The sequence below is a fragment of the Pezoporus occidentalis genome, unplaced genomic scaffold (genome assembly GCF_034315485.1).
Source record: "Pezoporus occidentalis ecotype Australia unplaced genomic scaffold, CSIRO_AGI_Poc_V1 ctg98, whole genome shotgun sequence".
NCBI lineage: Eukaryota > Metazoa > Chordata > Aves > Psittaciformes > Psittacidae > Pezoporus > Pezoporus occidentalis.
In genome coordinates this window covers 1,210,545-1,231,256 of record NW_026916347.1, presented here as the reverse complement: position 1 = coordinate 1,231,256, position 20,712 = coordinate 1,210,545, and the positions used below count along the sequence as shown (strand labels likewise).

General features: G+C 44.9%; 2 protein-coding genes across 11 annotated transcripts in view; both read left to right on the top strand.

Annotated features, from left to right (window-relative positions):
* Positions 1-5,527, top strand: part of MARCHF8 (membrane associated ring-CH-type finger 8) — a 103,000-nt gene extending 97,473 nt beyond the window's left edge. For all 9 annotated transcript variants that reach the window (XM_062606684.1, XM_062606683.1, XM_062606685.1 and 6 more), the window contains one exon: positions 654-5,527. In XM_062606684.1, the coding sequence (XP_062462668.1) occupies positions 654-958 (305 nt within the window). In that variant the 3' untranslated portion in view covers positions 959-5,527. The remainder of the gene's footprint in view (positions 1-653) is intronic.
* A 7,855-nt stretch (positions 5,528-13,382) lies between these two features.
* Positions 13,383-20,712, top strand: part of ALOX5 (arachidonate 5-lipoxygenase) — a 29,713-nt gene continuing 22,383 nt past the window's right edge. The window contains exon 1 of one of the 2 annotated variants that reach the window (XM_062606859.1): positions 13,383-13,499. In XM_062606859.1, coding sequence (XP_062462843.1) covers positions 13,398-13,499 — 102 coding nt within the window. In that variant the 5' untranslated portion in view covers positions 13,383-13,397. Of the gene's footprint in view, positions 13,500-13,686; positions 13,988-20,712 lie in introns of those variants that run through there. The other variant, XM_062606858.1, reaches the window with a different exon arrangement.

Genomic DNA, 20,712 nt, shown 5'->3' with positions numbered 1-20,712 from the left:
AGCCTTAGGAAAAGTAGTGATGGTCAGTTTTAGTGATGGAGGGTAAACTTGCCAGAATGCTTCAGCATTTCTAACACTAGATGCTTTAGTTCAACTGCAAGTTACTGGGTCTGATGCAGATAAAATTGTCTGGTCTGCATAACAAAGATATCAAGCCAGATGATAACAGTCATTCCCTTTTGAACTTAAAGTCTATGACTCCACGTACTGTGTGATCACGTAGTGGAACAGACTTCTTGGTTCTCTGAGTTGAGCCTGCTGCTATGAAACAGAAACCATGCCACAGAACTCTTTTGATCATCTGATCCAATTTTTGTTTAAAAACAGGTGTTAAAATACCTAAATATTACTGGCTGTTGCCTTGACTCTGCTTGTGATTGTGCTGCACAAGAGCTCAGACACAGAGACTCAGTTGTTCTGTTTCTTTTTCCTCTGGTGGGTGAAAATATATGTAATACATGAAGTAGAAGTCTGTGTGTGTTTGAATTGAAGGAGGGAGGGGAAGGCCAAACAAGAAAAATGGCAAAATAAAAATAGCTTGTGTGGAACAAACTCTGACAGTTTTCTTACAGGATGTTTCTGAGAAATGTGTAGTCCATCCAATACTGACCATGTCCTTTTTCTTTCTTCTTTTTTAATTTTCTTTGTTCCAGGGATTCTAGAGTGGCCATTTTGGACTAAGCTGGTGGTTGTGGCTATTGGTTTCACTGGAGGACTTCTTTTCATGTATGTACAATGCAAAGTGTACGTACAGCTATGGAAGAGACTTAAAGCTTATAACCGAGTAATATATGTACAAAACTGTCCAGAAACTAGCAAAAAGAATATTTTTGAAAAACCTGCACTAATGGAGCCAAACTTCGAAAGTAAAGAAATGCTTGGGGTTCACCATTCAGACACAAACTCTTCACATTACACAGAGCCAGAAGACTGTGCTGCAGAAATCCTTCATGTCTGATTGCTGGGTGGGAGGGGTGTTTCTGTATGTTCTTGAAGATTTAAAATACCATTGTTTACTGCAAACTGCTCTACCTTTTTAAAATCAGCTAACAGCTGAGAGCTGGTGGATGAGGTTTTTTTACATTTGTTTTTTGTTGGAATATTTTTAAATCCCTTTGGCATATCTGTCAATGTGATCATGGTTGCATACCTCTCAACATTTTGTCTCTCGTACTGGCGTATCAGAGCCACAGGATACTGGGTAGAATGAGCGTTGGGTTGATATCAAGCAAGTCACTAGTGAACTGTCTTCAACTTCATAGAGTCTGTTACTTTAGAAGATGACTCTGATTCTGGAATATGTGTAGAGTGGGGTTTGTTTGTTTGTTATTCTTTAAGCATGATGAAGGAGGTTGTCCCAGACACTGAGGGAAATGAGAGAGCTAGAGTCTAATCTACCACTAACACTGCCACTAACATTTTGTCTTAGGCAGCAGGTGTAAAATTTTGCTTTACATATTGTGATGAGACTTACAAAGCATATAGCACTTTTAAAAATCTTTATTTTGTAATATGTATGTCAAATGAGAATGAAACTTGAACAAACGTGTCATTTTTGAAACATTTCTTCATTCTTTACCCCATGTTTTCTTCTGGAAAGTAAACATCTTGCCTTACACACAAAAAAAGGAAAATTAAAAAAAAATCCAACCTGTGATTTCCAACACATGCCCACATTATCTTACTAAACGTAACACTAAAAAACTCTGCTTCTTTGGGTTTCCTTTGAGGAGCAGTTTTTTTCAAAGGATATTGCACTTGTGTATGGGGAGTAGTAGATATGTACAGCATTTGTTTTCAATGCGTAACTGTTTCAGTGCTCTGTTTTGGGAATTGGTTCTGTTTTTTTGTTTTTTCAACAAGTCAGATCATCAACACACCTGCACATACATACCTGAAGTAACTTTCATTCCAAACCGTTGGCAAAGGGTTTGTTGCTACATTGACAAAAATGTGAGCTGTTACAGAAAAAAAAAGATAGTCAGTACAGCTGAGATTGGTTTTCCCTCTTCAGTACTGTGTCATGTGTGAATTACCCAAGAATTTGATATTGTCAGAGGGGATGCTGAGATCAAAGTCTAGGAAGTAAATACTCCATCAAGTGGATGAGTTTAAAAACGCCTGCCTGGTTTTAGTCCTGATGTAATGCAGTACATGGTCAGAGAATAGTTTTGTCTGTGGATTTGAATTTGGGACTGGCTTTTTAATCAGTCAGCCTTAATGAAAAGAGAGGGACAGCTTTAAAATCTGTTTGCAGGGCTTTAGACAGAGTTGCCTGAAGCCTGGGGTGTCTGCTGTTAATTTGCTTGACCAGTCTGCTTCAGTGAACCACCGTCCAGCCTCAAGCCCTCATTCAACCAAAGTCTCAGTGTGACTAGAGCAAAAACAAAGCCCCATGAAAAATCAGCACAAGAAGCTGACTTTCCTTACCTGAGCCACATCCAAATTTCTCTAAAGTCATTGATAATCTTCTGGTTGGTCTTAGTAGGAATTGCCTGGGCTTAGTTAGGTAAAAGCTTCTGTTTACTTGAGACACTGAATTGAATCCTCAGCTCTTGTTCAGATTTTACATAGTCTTTTTTCAAGTACAACTTTCATTGGGCAAGTTCTTTACATAATAAAAGTAGTTGTTTTAAGACTTCCCCAAGAACAACAGTAAGAGATTGGTGATTTTTTTCCTTAAAATGGAATATTAATTTATTTCTAAATTACTATGTTAAAGGAAGGCAGAGAAGGGACTATGGAAAGAGAACACACACCATTGGTTTCTAAGAACTGATATAGGAAAAGCGTGCCTCTGTGTGATCTCGTGCTTGAAGCTTACTGCCTGTGATCATCATGAACAACATGGTACCTTGTTCTAGAGGTATTTGTAAATACCAAGACCTTTAGGCAGTCCTAGCAAAAGCTGCAGTGGCATGGGTTTGCGTACTGTGCTGGGTGTCAGGACATCCCATGCTTACATGATACAGGCAGACAAACCCTGCATACCCTGCTACTATCAGGATGGCAGTCTTCATGATCATGCACATGTAGAGCTTTTTGCCTATGCCTACCGTAATTTAAAGTGCAATTACTCAGGCCCTTTCCTGAACTCTGCTGTGGGTCATCCTCTTCTATTACGAGAACCCAGATAATATGCTGTCTTGTTTTGTTTTCTATTTTGTTCTGTGAAAAGATTTACTGGATAAACTCAGGTGGTTAAGTATCGGGTCTTGCACACCTTACTTGTGTTCTTCTGAAATGCCTGAATGCACAAGGCTTACCTGTCTGCAAGATGTTCACTTTACAACTGCAAGATGCAAAGAATCATCTGCCAGCTGATGCTGTGTGCATCCTCATCCAATCTGTGGCCAGTAGGTGAAATGAAAATGGTCATGTTCTGGTATGAAACCTGTTCTCCAGCTCATACCTAAGAGGCACTAGTATCTGACCGATGTTCTGACAAGTGCCAGTAAGGCATACTGTAACACACTGGTCCTTCATCCATCATCGTCAGATGTGATCCTTGGTGAAACGTTGTGAAATATCATTTGGTGTTTTGGAAGCTCCATGTGGCACATGCCAGGTAGTGTTCAGTGTATTCAGGATACTGAAGGTTTTTGCTGTGCCCCTGTGTATCTTGGGAAGAAAAAATCGTCTCCGGCAAAATCATCTGGAGGAAAATATTTGTGGATGAAATTGTTGCTGCTTACTTACCATTCCATCTCCTCACAGGTCTTTCCTGAACAAAAATAAAAGCCTAATGTTTAAACTTAGTGCTTAGGAATGCTCATGCCAGGAAGAGCTGCAGAAGATCCATCTGTCAGGGGGTTTCATTTATGCTGGTCACACTTCTCATGCTGATTCTTGCTTGGTGTTAGCAGTGGGCTTTTGAGCTGTAATTTCTGCTGCATGGTGCCATGAAATGCTGTGAGAAGGCTGAATGGTGCTTTTTCCTTCTTTCTCCTCAAGGAGATGCTGTTGACTTGTTTTCAGCTTCCAGCTGTGAGGCACTGATGCTAGCTCAGGTGAGCTCTGTCCTTCCCACTCAGATGTCAGTAAGGGGAATGACCACCCTTTGTCAGTTCAGGCTTTCCAACACTTCCTTCTGGTAGCTTTTGAAATGACTGAAATAGAAGTCTGACTTCTTTTGGTCCTTGTTCCTTGGCCGAAGTCAGTTCAGGTTACCTGATTTTTTGTCTGAGACAAAAATTTAAGTAGGATGAAATGCAAGCTTAATACCGTCTACCACGATCCTCTCCCTAGACTGCCAGATGGTACATCCCATGCCGTAGACATCTGACCAGTCATCCATTCTGTTGATTTAAATCCTGTCCAAAAAAGCGCTGCCTGTGCCAAGGAAATTTCCCCACCGTGTCATATTTGGTGTATCTCTCACGTCATGAACATGCATTATGATACAGGTGTGTGCTGCAGAAAGTTGATCCCATTTAAGAGATCATGAGATGTTAAATTCCGATGAATTCTCAGGACTTTCTTCAACTGTAACCCTGTATTTTGGAAGTGGTCATGGTGTGTAAAATGTTGCCCTGTGTTCTGAAGAGATGGCCAGACCTGGGGACAGCTTCCTGTGGCTGAATGTCGTTGAGATTGGCTTTGTTTCAGTAGGAGAGATTCAACAAAGGTTACACTGTGCCTGCAAGGAGTTAGAGAAGTGCTGGGCCCCTGTGTTGTACCTGAGAAATCCTGGGAAGCAATAGTAACTCCCTGTCCAAACCTACTTCTGCCAATCCCCTGTACTGTGTTAGAGCATCAGTCCTACTTGTGGCAGTGCTATAAGGCAGGGTCTGTTTGGTGTGTTGCTCTTCAAAAACCTTTGAAGTGATGCGTGGATATGGCCACATGGTGGGAGCAGGTTGCTTCTGGCCTGTATTTGGCTGGCTAATTATCTATTGCAAAGTGGGATCCAGATTTCTCCCAAGCTGAAGCGTGTGAAGATACAGATTTCTGGTATAGTCTGCTGTGGAGAGACTGGCCAGCAATGAAAGGGAGGTCAGTGACGCTAGGTTGGTTCCCTCTCAAATATGAGTGACACAGGGCAACTACAGGAGCAAGGGTATTGCTGGCTGGATTTTCACAGCATTATGTTAGATACACAAAGAAAACATGTAAGCGGGACCTTTTATTTTGGGATTATCTTTTAGTTTTGAGATATTGCAGTGTGTGCATATTCCAATGAAGTACTGAAAACACTTGTCTTTGTATAGAAGATAACTGTTTGAAAATTGCAGCTGATCTTGTATTTAGGTAAAACATTTGTAGATAGGTAATTGTATAACGTTAAACAACTTTACACTGGCATGTGTTGTATAGTTTATACAGGACACTTCACACTTCTGCAGAATTTTTTAGTTACTAAATTTCTGGTAACTTAAATGTATAGTTTTGTATCCTCTCATGTATGTTTTCTCAGTATTACCACTTGCAGAATTATTTTTAGTTTCTTAAACTGTAATTGGTTATTTGTGTGATACACAGGGTTATTGACTGCAGCAATAAAGTGTTTCTATAAAAAAAAAAAAAACAGAACAAGCCAAAACCATTATAGTATCCATTGTGTTTGAAAAAGCATGGGAGGCCCACATGAGAAAACAAATGAGCTCTTCAGTAGTGAGATGACGATTAAAGTGAGTTACTTTCACTGGAGTAAACACAGAACTTGATGGCTCTTCAGTGTAGCAGGCCAGTACAGTCCATGACAGTTTGATGTTAAAATGATTCATAATGATGAAGGGATAGTTAACAATCAGAATAAGTGGGCGACTCCTTCAGTGCAGTGAAATGTGGCTGTGCAGGTGCTTTGGGCTCAGATGCAGGAATCATGAGGAGAATTTTCTGGCTTGTGCTGTGAGGAGGTGGGAAGAGAGGATTCCTGTGAGCCTTCTGGAGTCAACACTGAGTGTTGCTATGAATGCTTCATGTCTGAAGTCAGCATTCTCACATGCATTGGTTTCTATGCAGAGGTGCAGAGCAGAAGATGCTCGTTACTATGATTCTCCCCAAAGAAGAAAAATAATTTTGTGTGAGTGTGGGTTGTTGGATGGCTGCATTAATTTTTCATTGCTGGTGGCATGAGCATGTTGTAGGGCATGTGTGTTTTTATGCCAGGACTGAGCCTTAGAATAGGAAGTCTTCAGCAGTTTCTCTTAAGTATGTTTCTAGCATCAGTAGGGCAAGGAAAACAGCTATCTGCAGTGGTGCAGGTAAGATTTGGAAAGTTGTGTCTGTAACAGACACAAGTGGGCTCAAAGAAAAGTCATTTAATTTATATTTCTTTTTAAGGAGGAATTAGCTTTTAATTTTCTTTTAGGTAAGAAAGGGGAGGAAATCTTAATACTGCAACCCTAGAGAGGTGGCTCCCATGCAAAACAAAAGGCTCTGTTCTATAGTCTTTTAGTGAAGCAGTTCTGGTGGTAGTAAATGAAGCTACTTGCATAAAAACCCACCAGCAAGACATCTATACAAAACACCTTGCTGGAGAGATGGTAAGATAATTTCCAGAGCCTGCTGTTTGATTGACAGTCTCTTGGATGAAAAGCTGATAGACGGTTTAAGGAACAGCGCCCATAGAGCCATCTGGCTGCTGATTAAAAAGTGCCTCCTCATCTTGGGTTCAGGCACCTCGAGTTAATTATAAAATAACTTCTTCCCTCTTGTAAACCTCATTTTCATCTGAAAGAGTATTACTGTCGCTGCGTGAAGTGACAGCTCTGAGGCGAAGCAGAGCAGTGGCTCAGTGGCACAGCTGCGACTCCAGGAAAAGCGTTTTCAGGAGGTGGAGCTGCCTGGTGACTAGTTGTCGATATCTGCGCCTCCGAGTAGGGCAGAGGGAGGCTGTCGGGCGGCAGGACAGCAGCACCTGGGGTTGGCAAGATCCTCCCGAGTGCCCTCTGGAGGCTGCGGAGGTGTAGATGGAGTAGCTCGTGCTTCTGGCTGGAAACCAAGCCCAAGAGCTTCAAAAGCCAGCCTTGTACCTGCGCTGCTGCTTAGCCCATCTGCAGGGACTGTACCTCCCCTTCTCATCCCGCTCTTCCTACAGCTGCCCTATGGACCCCTCTCCCGTCACACACCCTCCCCATTTCAGATTTCCCTATCCCCCAGCCTATTCGGCCATATCATGCTGTGTTTACCCCTTTCCGTTCATTCTCCTTGTGCAACCCAATTTTCCTTCCTCTTCCCCTCCTTCCTCTTTCACAGCTGTTCTTTATTTCTCAGCTTGCCTCTGGGCACAGCTAGGAGGAACCAAATTACAATCAGGATGTGATCCATAGGAATGATGATGGAAGTACACAGAAGTGACACTGCGCAAATAAAGCTCAGTGTCCACTTGTGATTCCGGTAAATCCTCTAGGCTGCAGTCTCTGATGTGTAGGATGCTTCCTTACATTTAGAGATTGTATTGTGTTACCACAACATGGACATGCAGAAGGATGTTTTTTCACAGTATTAGGATGCATGGGTGACATCAGAAAATCAGGCAAGAATATCTCATTATAGAACAAGAACTGAACAGAGGAAAAAAGTTATTAATCTTGGCTGAACAGAGAGAGAAGGGAATGTAATTCAGAAAGGAGCCAGGGGAGGGTTTTTTTTTAAATCAAAAGTCACGAGAGCCCTGGGTAAAAGAACCCAGGAGCAACTTCAGTGCATTACACAGGATAGAGTAATTGGAAATACTGCTCAGACAGGGTCAAGTGATGGCAAACTTTAATAATACTCTTTTTAAAGTGTATTCTAGGGGAAAGGCAAGATCTGTGGCAGAGGAACTGAAAGCTGAAAACAGAGAGATTTGCTTGAGAGTGTTAAGGAGATGAATGAAGTTATCTTAAAGGCTTTAACATCAGAGGAAGGTTTGAAATAACTGAATAAAATACCAGAAAGCTGCACAGAGCGGGGGGAAGGAGATCACCACTTGGGGTGTGCTTGTTAAATTGTGAAGCTTCAAGAAATCAGGCTTGCAATTCCTAATATTGTAAGTCTTCACTAAAATTAACCTCCAAGTCATTTTTGCTGGGACCCTCTTGCTGTGCTGGTTTGCTGTGATACTCTCTGTCTCAAAGGCAACCTGCAAATAAGTCAGGCCAAGCAGGCTGAGAAGAATTCATCACTGTTGGAGCCATAGGGTTTGTTGCTGAGGACAGCAGGTTCTTTTGTCAATGGAAACAATTACCCTTGTAGCTGGGAGAACACGAAATGTTTCATGCTGATGACTTGATCCCAACTGAGAAAGTGCGGCTGTCTTAAGGAGTGTGCTTCATAGCTGCCTTACACCAAACATGAAGTACCACTGTTCCCTTCCTGTAGATGAACTGAGGTCTGTCAAGTCTGGCTTGCCACTTGTCTTGCTCTCATGTTTTAACTTCTTGCTTTTCAAAGTGCTGTATTAAAAGAGAACTGATTCCTATTGTGGGATTAGCTAAACTAGCGTTTCTCATGCCAGCAAGATGATGTGGGGTTTTATCCCAGAAATGTGCTTTCAGGACCACACCACATTCGTGGCCACAGCTAAGCAGTTGATGTACACCAGAGAAATCAGATGGTGATTAAATCAAACCATTCCATTGAGCAGCAGCCCTGTGACAAACTAAGCTGTGTCAGAAGTTGAAGTATTATTTCAGGGACTGATTTAGACCTGCCTGACCAGATTAGGACTGATATTGCACAAGCCTCTATCAGGACTCTACCTTTGCCTCTGGGGCTTAGAACTGTTGCACCAGTCTTCTCTCACTGCATTTCTAGATATGCAGTTCTCAAACGTGTGCAGGACCAAATGAAACCAAAAGCATATCCACAAATGTGGCTGTATTCTTTGTGCTTGCCTTGTCCTTGGCTTCCTTGTCCCATGCCTCTGCTCTCCCCTCCTCTTCAGCAGTGTTGCCTGCTATTCCCATCACTCATTTGGGAAGGGGAAGCCTGAAACCAGGCTGCCTTCTCTCTGTCTCCATCCTCTCCTCTTCTTGCAAAGTGCCACAGTAGCACAGCTACATCCACGGAGGCAGTGAGAGGATATGCAGATTTAGGGGGAGGTGCTGAGGCCAGGTGGTGCCAGATCCCACAGTACTCAGGACTGAGGAAGGTGTCCTAGCATCACACTTAATGGGATGAAGGATCCAAGGAACACAACCTCAAAGAGGGGTAGGAAGTTCGTGGAGAGAGCAAAAGACTCTCAGCCCCTTGCAGTCTGGATGATCCCTTGCACAAAGGTATAAAGTTATTGTAGTAAGTGTTGATATAGCAGCCCCACTGGGGGCTCATGAGAGATTCAGTTTTCAGAATTGCAGCTGCCTGGATACCAGAGGAAGGATGCTCTGTGCTAAGCTTTGCAATCCTAGAGTTAATTTGGGGACACTCTGAGCTGGGACAGAGGTCTGTGAACAAGAAGCTTTTTCTTGCTGCTAGAGTGGAGCAATACGCAGCTAGCACCCATATGTTCTCAGCTATTAAGCCCATGTCCCTTAGATTATTTATGTAGCTTGGAAATTTCTGTAGGCTTTGCTGATCTTCTCTGTCATTTGTTAATTACCATGTTGTATCATTCCTTCACGCTCCTAGTCCTTATTAGCATCTTTCAAGGGAGCCGTCTGCCCACCAGAATTGCCTGTAGCCTCAGGAGGGATGTAAGGTATGTGACATCTTCACAGAACAGCCTTGTTTTTCACTGGCATTGCAAGGAGATAGAGAGGCAGCAGCTGACTTCCACTGTTAATTTCAATGTAGTAAATCTGAGTGATGCTTAGGCAGATGGGAGCAGCAAAATCCACAGCAGAGTATGAGTTCCCCATGGAGGGGGCTGTCCTAGCCTCCCACTGACACCCAGCTCAGGAATAGCAGCTACTCATGTTTTAAGGGCCCAGTTTCCCAGCTTCCTGCTTGTAAGTGCACAGATCCCACCACTGCCTCATGAAACTGTCTTCAAGTGGGGAGTGAGGTGGGTGAGATGCAGGGGGGCTCGAGTGCAGAGGTGATACAGTGAGTGGTTACAGCCTCCCCAAGGAAGCAGCTTGGGGAACAAGAAGCCCAGGCTTACTGCCTGCTTGCTGCCTGGGTCAGTGGCTGGATGAGACTGCCTGGCTTGCAAGCAGGTGCCAGAAACTAACACTGGGTCTCAGCAGGTGTGCACAAAAGCCCTGTCTGGTGTGAAGGCAGTTATTGATAATAATTAGGAATTGATTACTCTGACAATTTGCATTTTTCACACTGGCTAATTCACACTGCACTCTACCTATGCAGCGTATTTTATTCACATGGCAATTACAGACCCTGCTTGCTCCCTGCTATGTCCAATAGTAGGATTTAGATCTATCCATGGTCCAGAGGGAACTGGAGGTTCTCAAATCAGTCCCTTGGCCTAAAGTCCTCAGGATTAGACACAGCAGTGGTGTCCAAGCACCTGGCCTATGTGCAGCCTATGGGTTCTCAAGGCTTGGAGCAGGCGTGCACTTAGGCATCTTGGCCTAGAAGCCTGTCTTACAGGCTGTATCTCCCTTGATCTTCATGCCCTTCACCATCTTACCTAAGGGCTTGACAGTCTGCTTTAAAATACAGCAGCTGGAAAAGCAGCCAGAAGTGGTGAGGATGGCTTAAATCGGGTTGGTAGTTTCAGAAAGGAACATGGAGACCTGGGATCAGGATCTTCCTCAGCCTGAGCAGTTCCAGCCTCACTCTGCATCCCTGAGAGATGTGCCATGTGCAGAGCACAGCACAATCTTCCCTGAGCAGCTTAGCCGTCAAGCCAGGAAGAATCCATGGTGGTGTTGGGGGAGCCGGAGAAACCCTGCAATGCAAGTCTGTCTAATTTTTAGGACACAGACCTTGGATCCAGTTATGGGATCCAACTGCTATTTCCAGTAGTGGTTTTTCCTTGTTTGACATCAAGCAGCTACCAGATACAATGTGGAAGAGAATCGTGCTGGGGTCTCATACAGTGTGGGTCTCCTCAGGGGTGAAATAATGTTGTCTCTTGATAAAATGGTTGGGTTTGTCTTTTACACATCCTGCTATTTTGTTTAGCAGGATTTTGATGAAGAGTTTGGAATTCTATCAGCAGTAAATATTATCAATAAACCTTTGAAGGTGGAAGTTACGACAAGTGAGAGGTGCTAAAAGAACAGACCAAAAAGCAACATAGCTGGGGAAAGGCAACAAATGCATTCCCACAAATTTAATGTACAGGGCTAGTGTTTTCTTTAATGAGCTGGTAAGAGGAGTTCCAAAGCTGCAGGGAGACTCCTCAGTCACACCTCTGTACAGAAGAGAACCGAACGGTGTGAAAACAGAACTGATGACCCAGAGGGATGGGACAGGATTCAAATGCTGCATCAGAGCTGAAACACAAAGAAGCATGGAAACCCACGGATCAAGGTTTGAACGCCGCTTTGCTGCATATTTGCAGCAATAATGAAGGTGGCCAGAAGGTGGCCTTGTGTGCCACAGAAGCTGGTTCTGAAGCACTTCGCTTGTTAAAAGGGGTTCAGTTATGTCCTTCAAGGAAGGCTCCGAACCTAAATTTAGAAACTTTAGGGCTGAGAGCACTCGTCAAAAAGTGAATCGTATTTCTTTGAAATCTTAATATAAAGGAAAATAAAACCACAGAAGAACTTAAGAGTTTATGGTGTGCTTTTATGGGGTAATTGACCGCAGAAGGGATCTCAGTGCAGCGGAAGAATCCCTTGTGGTTAAATCTAAGGAGGAGAAGTCAGATCTCTGGGCTGGGATTCTCCAGCTACCTTGGGTGTGCCATATGACAGCTGGCAATCTTACGCTGCTGGCTGTTATTTAAAAAGCAGCAGCAGACTAGAAATTCCTGATGAGCAATGCAGTAGAGCCAAGGCAGGCACAGTGATATTTTATTTTATATTTTTTATATGACTATATGTAAACACATACCCTGAATTTGGGAGAGCCCTGAAATCTAAGTCACAATATACGAAATGGTTGAGTTTTCACTTGTACAGAAGAGATGCAGGAGACCTTCCCAGGCTTGTCTGGGTGAGCGTAAGTCCAGTATCATCACACTTCTGTGAAAGAAGAGCAGGATTCTTTCCAGGGCATTGCAGGCTGCCCCCATTGCTGTGTGACCACCACCAGCCACAGTTCGTAAGTGAGGCCGCAACACATCTCGGGCACCTGCAATTTTAGAAGCTGAAGCAGAGAATCTGTTAGCACATCTTGCAGTGTTGCCAGCAGTTCAAGATGCAGCAGGCATGCTGGAGTGAGTCACGAGGCGCTTTCCAAATGGGCTTGCCAGAACAGAGGCAAGCAGAGCCATCAATAACTTCCAAGTGTCAACTAGTTGCTCTCTTCCTCCGTATTTGAAGGTTGCTGGCTAATAATGCCCACTCAGCCTCACCTGTGGGCAGAGAGTGCCCCAGACTGAAAGTACTACCTAAGTATGATTAGTGTCATATACTAATTAATCCAGTGCAGCACCTGAGGTCAAGTGCAGCACAAGTAAAGCACTTCTGAGATGGTTTTAATTTAGCTTGCTCTGTGTATCTGTTGCTAGAAATTCACATTGCCCAACAGAGAGGAAATTAGCACCTGGGTCTGATCATTGAGGAATGGTGGAAGGACACGGGAAACTGCAAAAGCCCCAGCCTGTCTCCTTCCAGCACAGTATCATGCACTGCTTCTGGCAGCAGCATGAAGGAGGATCATCAGTGAGTTAATGGGTGACAGCATGTGGTATTTGGTCATCTGCTGAAAATACAGAATAATGTTGGTGGTCTTCGTGCCTAAGTGCCAAGTGTGCAATGTCAGTCCTATGGGGCTATTTTCTCGGGTAGATTGACTCCTAACTCTTCTGTTGTCTTAATGATAATATCTTAATGGTAGCAAGTGTTTGAAACTTGTTAAACTTAGGGTGGGAATTGTGAGATCGTGGGACTTTTACAGCACTTTGTGGAAATGTGGTGTTGGCTGTGTATGTACAGCTCTGATATGTAGACATGCCAGAAATTAGTGTTACACATGGTTGTGCAAAGACAACAGGGTGTTTGAGAACCTTAGAGGAATGCAGGGAATAAAGCATGCCAGCAGTAGTGCATATGGGGGTCTTGACCTGAGAAAAGGGTGAGCTGCACATGGATTTGCAGGTTTGGTGTATATAATGAGGATGCAGTATGTTGTGACTATAAAGTAACTGGAAGATAAAGAGGTTGGGATGTATGCTGTGTATGCGTTGGATAGTTCATGGTATTGAGTCAACGTAGTACGCCTGTAAGGTTAGGGCACAAAAGAGAGTGTATGCCTGTAAACTGGGGTGATGAGGTGAGCTTAGAGTGCAGAGCAGTTTGAGGGTGTGTGGGTGAAACTCCTGGAGGCGGTGAGCCATACCGAACGTTGCAGGGCTGTACCTGGCACGAGCAGGATTGCTCTGCCGAGCAGCGTGCTGCATGCAGGGAGCTCTGGCTGCTGTGTTGGATTGCTCAACTGTGGAAGGATACCAAGAGGAGAGTACCGTGTCGGACCTCGTAAACTGTGCTGGCGTGGAGCTGGTGCGCTGTGAGGGCTGTGTGCAGGGCGCTGGACAGGGTTACAGTGCAGGGCGGCTGTAACGTGTACAGCGTTGCAGTGCGGGGCGGCTGTACCGGGACACCGCTGCAGTGCGAGCGGCTGTGCAGCACAGGCTGCCGGGGGGTGTCAAGGAGGGATAAGCGGGGCTGTGCAGGGTAGCGGAGTAGGTGTGTCAAGCGCTGGAGAAGGGGCGGGCAACGCCGAGCCCTGGCGGAGGAGAAGGCGGCAGCGCTAGGCAGGGTCAGCGGCAGGAGCGCGGCTCAGTAGCGGCCGTTCGGGTCTGTGGGGCAGTGCAGAGCCGAGCCCCTGCGGTGGGACCATGCCATCCTACACGGTCACGGTGGCCACGGGCAGCCAGTGGTTCGCGGGCACCGACGACTACGTGTACCTGAGCCTAGAGGGCACGGAAGGCTGCAGCGAAAGGCACCTCCTGGACAAACCCTTCTACAACGACTTCGAGCGCGGCGCGGTGAGTGCAGCCGGGCAGGTCCTTGTGCGTCCCCCGCGGCCGCCCGGCCCCGCCCCGGCGGAGACCGAGGGCCTTCACTGAGTACGAGCCGTCGCGCACCTCCCTTAGCGAGGCCTCGGGCCGGAGCCGCAAAGCCGGGATGCCCAAGGAAGTTGTGAACGCTCCATCCCTGGCAGTGCTCAAGGCGAGGTTGGACAGAGCCTTGGGCGACATGGTCTAGAGGAAGGTGCCCCTGCCCATAGCAGGGGGGTTGGAACTAGATGAGATTAAGGTCCTTTCCAATCCTAACTATTCTCTGGTTCTATGATTCTGTGGCACCCCGTGCCCCAAGGGATAGACTGACTGCTTCAGGATTGTGCTTTTTGAAACTCTCGTCCCTGTGTGCCTGTGCTCTGGAGCAGGACACTGGGACCAAGGTGCCAGCTGCCATTCCTGGCCACCAATCATGCTCATCCCTGAAACCCAGGAGTTAGCCCTGGCTATAGTGGGTCAGCCATGGGGAGAGAGGGAACCCTTTGGTACTGGCTTACACAATGGGCTTACAGGTTTCCTCATACTTTCCTTATAAATACTAAAAAAAAGTGTGTCCTTCTCGTTTAGGTGATGTTTAGGGTCAGTATTTACTGGTAGAGCCCTGATATCTCTAAGGAATTAACCAAAGAGCTCCCAGTGGGAACTGCAACACCTGCCAAGGGAAGTATGCAGGGCAACTTCAATGAAAGCTGGAAAACAGAACAAACATGCAAGTGTGAGAAAGAAGTTGGGAGCGGGCTATCATGGAATAGTTAGGATTGGAAAGGACCTTATGCTATTCTTTCCAACCTTGATTTCTGCTGTGTGTTGTGCCCTCTCCTAGGCTATCCATCTATAATTTTTTAATACTCTGAGCACTGGTTTTGAATCTCATTAATCTGCTTATTTTCCACTGTGGAGATAATAGGCTCAGGTCATTTTTTCACCTCCCAAAATGTGTATTTCATTTGGAAACCTAACTCACAGTTTCCAAGAGATCTGATGAGATTTAAGCAACCTTGGAAGTTTTAAAGAAGCATTTATAAATCACTTTGGAAATGAGACCTACCACTGCATGTACAAGTGAGACTTCATTGTCATGATGCTGCTTTGCTTTTAGGTGTGTCGGGGTTTTTTTAACTGTGGGGTTCACAGCCTAAGTTAGGTATCCAGCCTCTTCTGCAGTAGACACTGCAGCTATGGTTAACAGTTAGTGTTGATGACATGTGTAGATATGGTCTCAGTTATTTATAGCCAGTATTCTGAGGAGACTCTCTAGCGAATTCAGGTGTGAGGACTTAGCAGCTGCTGCTGTTGAAGTTACTTTCGTTCATGATTAAACATTCATTAGCTTAGAACCTTGTTATCCGAATCACTCAAATGGACATCCAGTTATTCTTTCTCTCTTATGTGGTGAACGGTCACATATTTTAAGCTTAACATTAGCAGGACAGACTGAAGAACACCTCAGGTTGTCCTGCACACTTAGGGTTCAGGTGATCTCCTATGAGGGCTGAGTCCTGCCCAGCTGGAGATAAGCACCAGCATCTCCAATGACGAGGCAGTTTGCTTTTATCCCTGGACTACAAAAGAGTTTCACTGTCTTTAAGCAATGACTATGATGGAGAGTCTGGTACTCTCAACATCCTGTTGAACTGAGGTCCTGCCACAGGGAGAAAATTCCATGATGTCAGCATTAAGTATATGCTCAGCAGAAACTCTTTAACTGCTGTGGGACCAGGTCCAGCAGGGGCAGAAGTACCTGCAAGTGTTGGACCCTGCTGGGTGAAGAAGCAATGAACAGAGGTTTGTGGCTGTTAGTAGCACTACAGCAGAAGATGCATGCACCTAAAAGGAGTACTTATACCTCCTGGGAAAGTAGCTTTGTGTGCCATACCAGTCACTTGACGGCAACAGGTTTTCGTGAGGACTTGAGCTAAAAATAATGCAGTACATTTTCCCTATCCAGACAGTGTCTTTGGTCACCTTATTCTTCCTCTGTATGCAACTAGCCCTGCAACTGGAAATGAGTGAGAAGATGGAACGTGGAATGCAAAGCAGACCTGATCCAGATGCAGTTTCTTACTTGCTTCTGTAGGTTATTGCATTAGTCTTTACAAGTTTAAATTCCCTTTATAGTGATGAACACAACTGGGTAATAATTCACATAGTTTTGCAGATTCATTTGGACTGTGTCTCTGCAAGGCGCTAATACCAGCTCCTGACTGCCAAATACAACAAGATCATGGTGAAATTGAAAGAGAGAATTCATTTTGTGTTGTAATTGCATACAGAGGAGCACAAGCAGGATGTGGCTGAGTTTGAGGTACATGGTATGACAGTCTGTAATGAGAGACTCTTCTGCAAAGTGTCATCTGGTCCTGGAAAGATGTACGAAATTGCAGAAGTACTGACTCAGAGTGAAACCTGAGCCTGGCATATGGTTTATTGACACTGTTTTTGGTGAGAAAACCAGGAGCTGCAGGCAATGAATATGAAATATAAAGGGTTTAAGTGCTGCCTATTTCTGGAAAGAAGATTTGAAGAATGAGAAACAATCTGAGCATGTTATCTACATTTTCTAGCCATCTTCCAAAATTATTTGTGCCAATTGGCATGAGAGAAGTCAAGAATATTGGACATGTTGTGATAGGCAAAGATGAGGATGGTATTGGAAACCAGCATTGCGGGACAGAGTAATCTTCATTCACTTAGCCACACTGACACAAGTCACTGACTGTCAGCGTTGTGACTCAAGGCACTATTACTGTGATTTCTGAGAAAAGCTACTCAGCATTTTTCAATCTCCACAGCTGGTTTGAAATTATGAATCACCAAAGGAATGAATTTGCCTTTACTTGTTATCCTTTTAGCAGTTCTGGCATAGCATGGGGGATTGAAGAGTCAGCAACATAAACTTTAAAAAAATGTTTAAAAGTCATATATTTACTGGCTCTGGGGAAATAACTGTTTCTCTACTGCTATGGAAATGCAAGGAAAAGTGACAAGCATCATTTTAAAATGTTGGTTGAAAGCTCTGTGATTTTTAGCTCTCAGCTCTCAGACAGACAGACACTGTCATCCCAAGCTTGCCAGGGACTAACACGCTATTTGTGAAGCATTTTGTTGCCACCTGGTGTGTATGGGTGTGCTGTTGACATAAACACTGCAAATTCTTGTGTAAGGCATGATGGGCTTCCTTTTTAAAAGAAACAGTTCAATCTATTTTGCTTTAATAGGCATGAAGAGAATATAGCTCAGGCTAAGATTAGTCTGGTAAATTTCAGCAAAGAAAAACAAGCACTGTCTATACCCATTTTAAATATTTGTGCCTAAAATTGAATTAGGCTGTGTATTAGAAGAAATTCCAATATCCTTGTTAAGCCTCATATGAGTTTCAGTGTGGCACTCCTGAAATCTCTCATTGTGAGAGGTAGGGATGCTCCAGACCCCTGATCATCTTTGTGGCCTCTGCTGGACCCTCTCCAGTAGCTCTCTGTCTGTCTTGTACTGAGGAGCCCAGAACTAGACACATTACTCCAGATGTGACCTCACCATGGTCAAGTAGTGGGGGGATCACCTCCCTTGACCTGCTGGCCACCCTCCTCCTGATGCTCCCCAGGATACTGGGGCAAGGGCACAATGCCAGCTTATAGTCAAATTGTCATCTACCAGTACTCCCAGGTCCTTCTTAGCAGAACTGATCTCCAGTGGGTCAGCCCCCAGTCTGTAATGGTATTTGGGGTTATTTCTGCCCAGGTACAGTACTCTACAGTTGCCTTTTGATAATGTGGGTAACTTTATTTAAAATGTGACAGGAAAGGATGCCAAGGGATCCTTCTTACGTGTGTTCTTCCAATCATGTGGGTGAAAAAGTCTATGAATCTTTCATTTGTAACAGTTGAAATAATAAGTGCCATCTAGCAGCATTTAAAATTACTTCTTCTCCTTTTATTTTTTTTTTTTATTTTTCCCCTGTGCCTTCTCCTGTCTGGAATTTAATCTTTCTTCACTTTTCAGTTTTGATCCTTACATGACTTAGCCTTTTCCTAGCAAGTAAGACGGTAACAGTAGGCATATATCAAATGCCTGAGAAAGGCTGAAAAAGTGCTTCTGAAAAAACAAGTAGAGTGTGGTGTCTAGGTCAGGCACCAAATAACAAAGCTCACACAGGCAGGTGAGTGTCTACAGGCACTGCAGCATGTTGACGCTGTACTTCATCCCTTTGATATCAGAAGCTCGTTGCTTTTTAATATGGTTGACTGTGTTGAGAAAAAACACAAGAGAATGAAGTTTCTATTTCTGACCACATGAAGCTGAGCAGGATCTGGCTACTTCTCCCATGGTTGCCATAGACAATTCAGCTTTGTTATGAGGAGCACTTGGCTACTGAGGTTTGCTCTGAGCTGTTTGCACTCTTGGAAAGTGAGAGTCAATTCCTGTTCTCCTGAACTGCTTAGCACCACATGGTGTCTTACTAGTTGTATTTGAAATGATTACTCATTTCTACTTATGCTGGCATTACTTATTAGTGCACGTGCCACCAGAACTGCCATTTGATGGGTTGAATGCAAAAATGTTTCTCTGGTTTTGAAGTGTTTTGTAAGTCAGAATCATAGAATTGTTAGGGTTGGAAAGGACCTTAAAATCATCTAGTTCCAGCCCCCTGCCATGGGCAGGGACACCTCACACTAAACCATGTCACCCAAGGCTCTGTCCAACCCTGCCTTGACACTGCCAGGGATGGAGCATTCACAACCTCCCTGGGCAACCCATTCCAGTGCCTCACCACCCTTACAGTAAAGAACTTCCTCCTTATATCCAATCTAAACTTTGCCTTTTCAAGTTTTAACCTGTTACCCCTTAACCTATCGCTACAGTCCCTAATGAAGAGTCCCTCCCCAGCATCCCTATAGCCCCCCTTCAGGTACTGGAAGGCTGCTATGAGGTCTCCACGCAGCCTTCTCTTCTCCAGGCTGAACAACCCCAACTTCCTCAGCCTATCTTCATACAGCAGGTGTTCCAGTCCCCTGATCATCCTCGTGGCCCTTCTCTGGACTTGTTCCAACAGTTCCATGTCCTTTTTATGTTGAGGACATCAGAACTGCACACAATACTCCAGGTGAGGTCTCACAAGAGCAAAACAGAGGGGCAGTATAACCTCCTTTGACCTGCTGGTCACGCTCCTTTTGATGCAGACCAGGACACAGTTGGCTTTCTGGGCTGTGAGTGCACACTGCCAGCTCATGCTCATTTTCTCATTGAACAACACCCCCAAGTCCTTCTCCACAGGGCTGCTCTGAATCTCTTCTCTGCCCAACCTGTAGCTGTGCCTGGGATTGCTCCAACCCAGGTGTAGGACCTTGCACTTGGCATGGTTAAACTTCATGAGGTTGCCATCAGCCCACCTCACAAGCGTGTCAAGGTCCCTCTGGATGGCATTCCTTCCCTCCAGCTTATCAACTGAACCACACAGCTTGGTGTCATCGGCAAACTTGCTGAGGGCGCACTCAATCCCACTGCCCATGTCACCGGCAAAGATGTTGAACAAGACCGGTCCCAACACCAATCCCTGAGGGACACCACTCGTTAATGGTCTCCAGCTGGACATTGAGCCATTGACCACAACTCTTTGCATGTAGCCATCCAGCCAGTTCTTTATCCACCGAGTGGTCCATCCATCAAATTGATGTCTCTCCAATTTAGAGGCAAGGATGTCGTGTGGGACAGTGTCGAGTACTTTGCACAAGCCCAGGTAGATGACATCAACTGCTCTACCCCTGTCCATCAGTTCCATAGCCGCATCATAGAAGGCCACCAGAATGGTCAGGTAGGATTTGCCCTTAGTGAAGCCATGCTGGCTGTCACCAAGCACCTTGTTTTTAATGTTCCTTAGCATACCTTTCAGGAGAATCTTCTCCAAGATTTTGCCAGGCACAGAGGTGAGACTGACTGGTCTGTAATTCCCTGGGTCATCCATTTTCCCCTTCTTGAAAATGGGGGTTATATTTCCCTTTTTCCAGTTTTTGGGAATTTCACCTGACTGCTATGATTTTTCAAATATGATGGCCAGTGGCTTTGCAACTTCATTCACCAGCTCCTTCAGGACCCGTGGATGGATTTCATCAGGTCCCATGGACTTGTGCATGTGCAGGTTCTTAAGATGGTCTCAAACCAGATCCTCTCTCCTACAGTGGGCCCAAGGTCTTCATTCTCACAGTCCCTGTGTCTGCCTTCCAAGACTTGGGTGGTGCGGTCAGAGCCTTTGCCAGTGAAGACCAAGGCAAAGAAGTCATTAAGAACCTCAGCCTTCTCCAAATCCAGGGTAGCCAGTTCTCCTGATAGCTTCTGGAAGGGGCCTGCATTGTCCCTAGTCTGTCTTTTATTCACTGTGTACCTATAGAATCCCTTCCTGTTATCTTTAACATCCCTAGCCATATTTAATTCTAACTGGTCTTTCGCTTTCCTAACCTGGTCCCTAGCTTCCCAAACAACATCCCTGTGTTCTTCCCATGCCGTCTGTCCTTTCTTCCACCTTTTATAAGCCTCTTTTTTCCCTCTAAGTTTCCTCAGCAGCTCCTTATCCATCCAAGGAGGTCTCCTGGCCCTCCTGCCACACTTCCTTCTAGTTGGGATGCAACACTCTTGAGCTTGTAGCAGGTGATCCTTGAATATCAACCAACAGTCTTGGGTCCCCCTGCCCTCTATGGCTA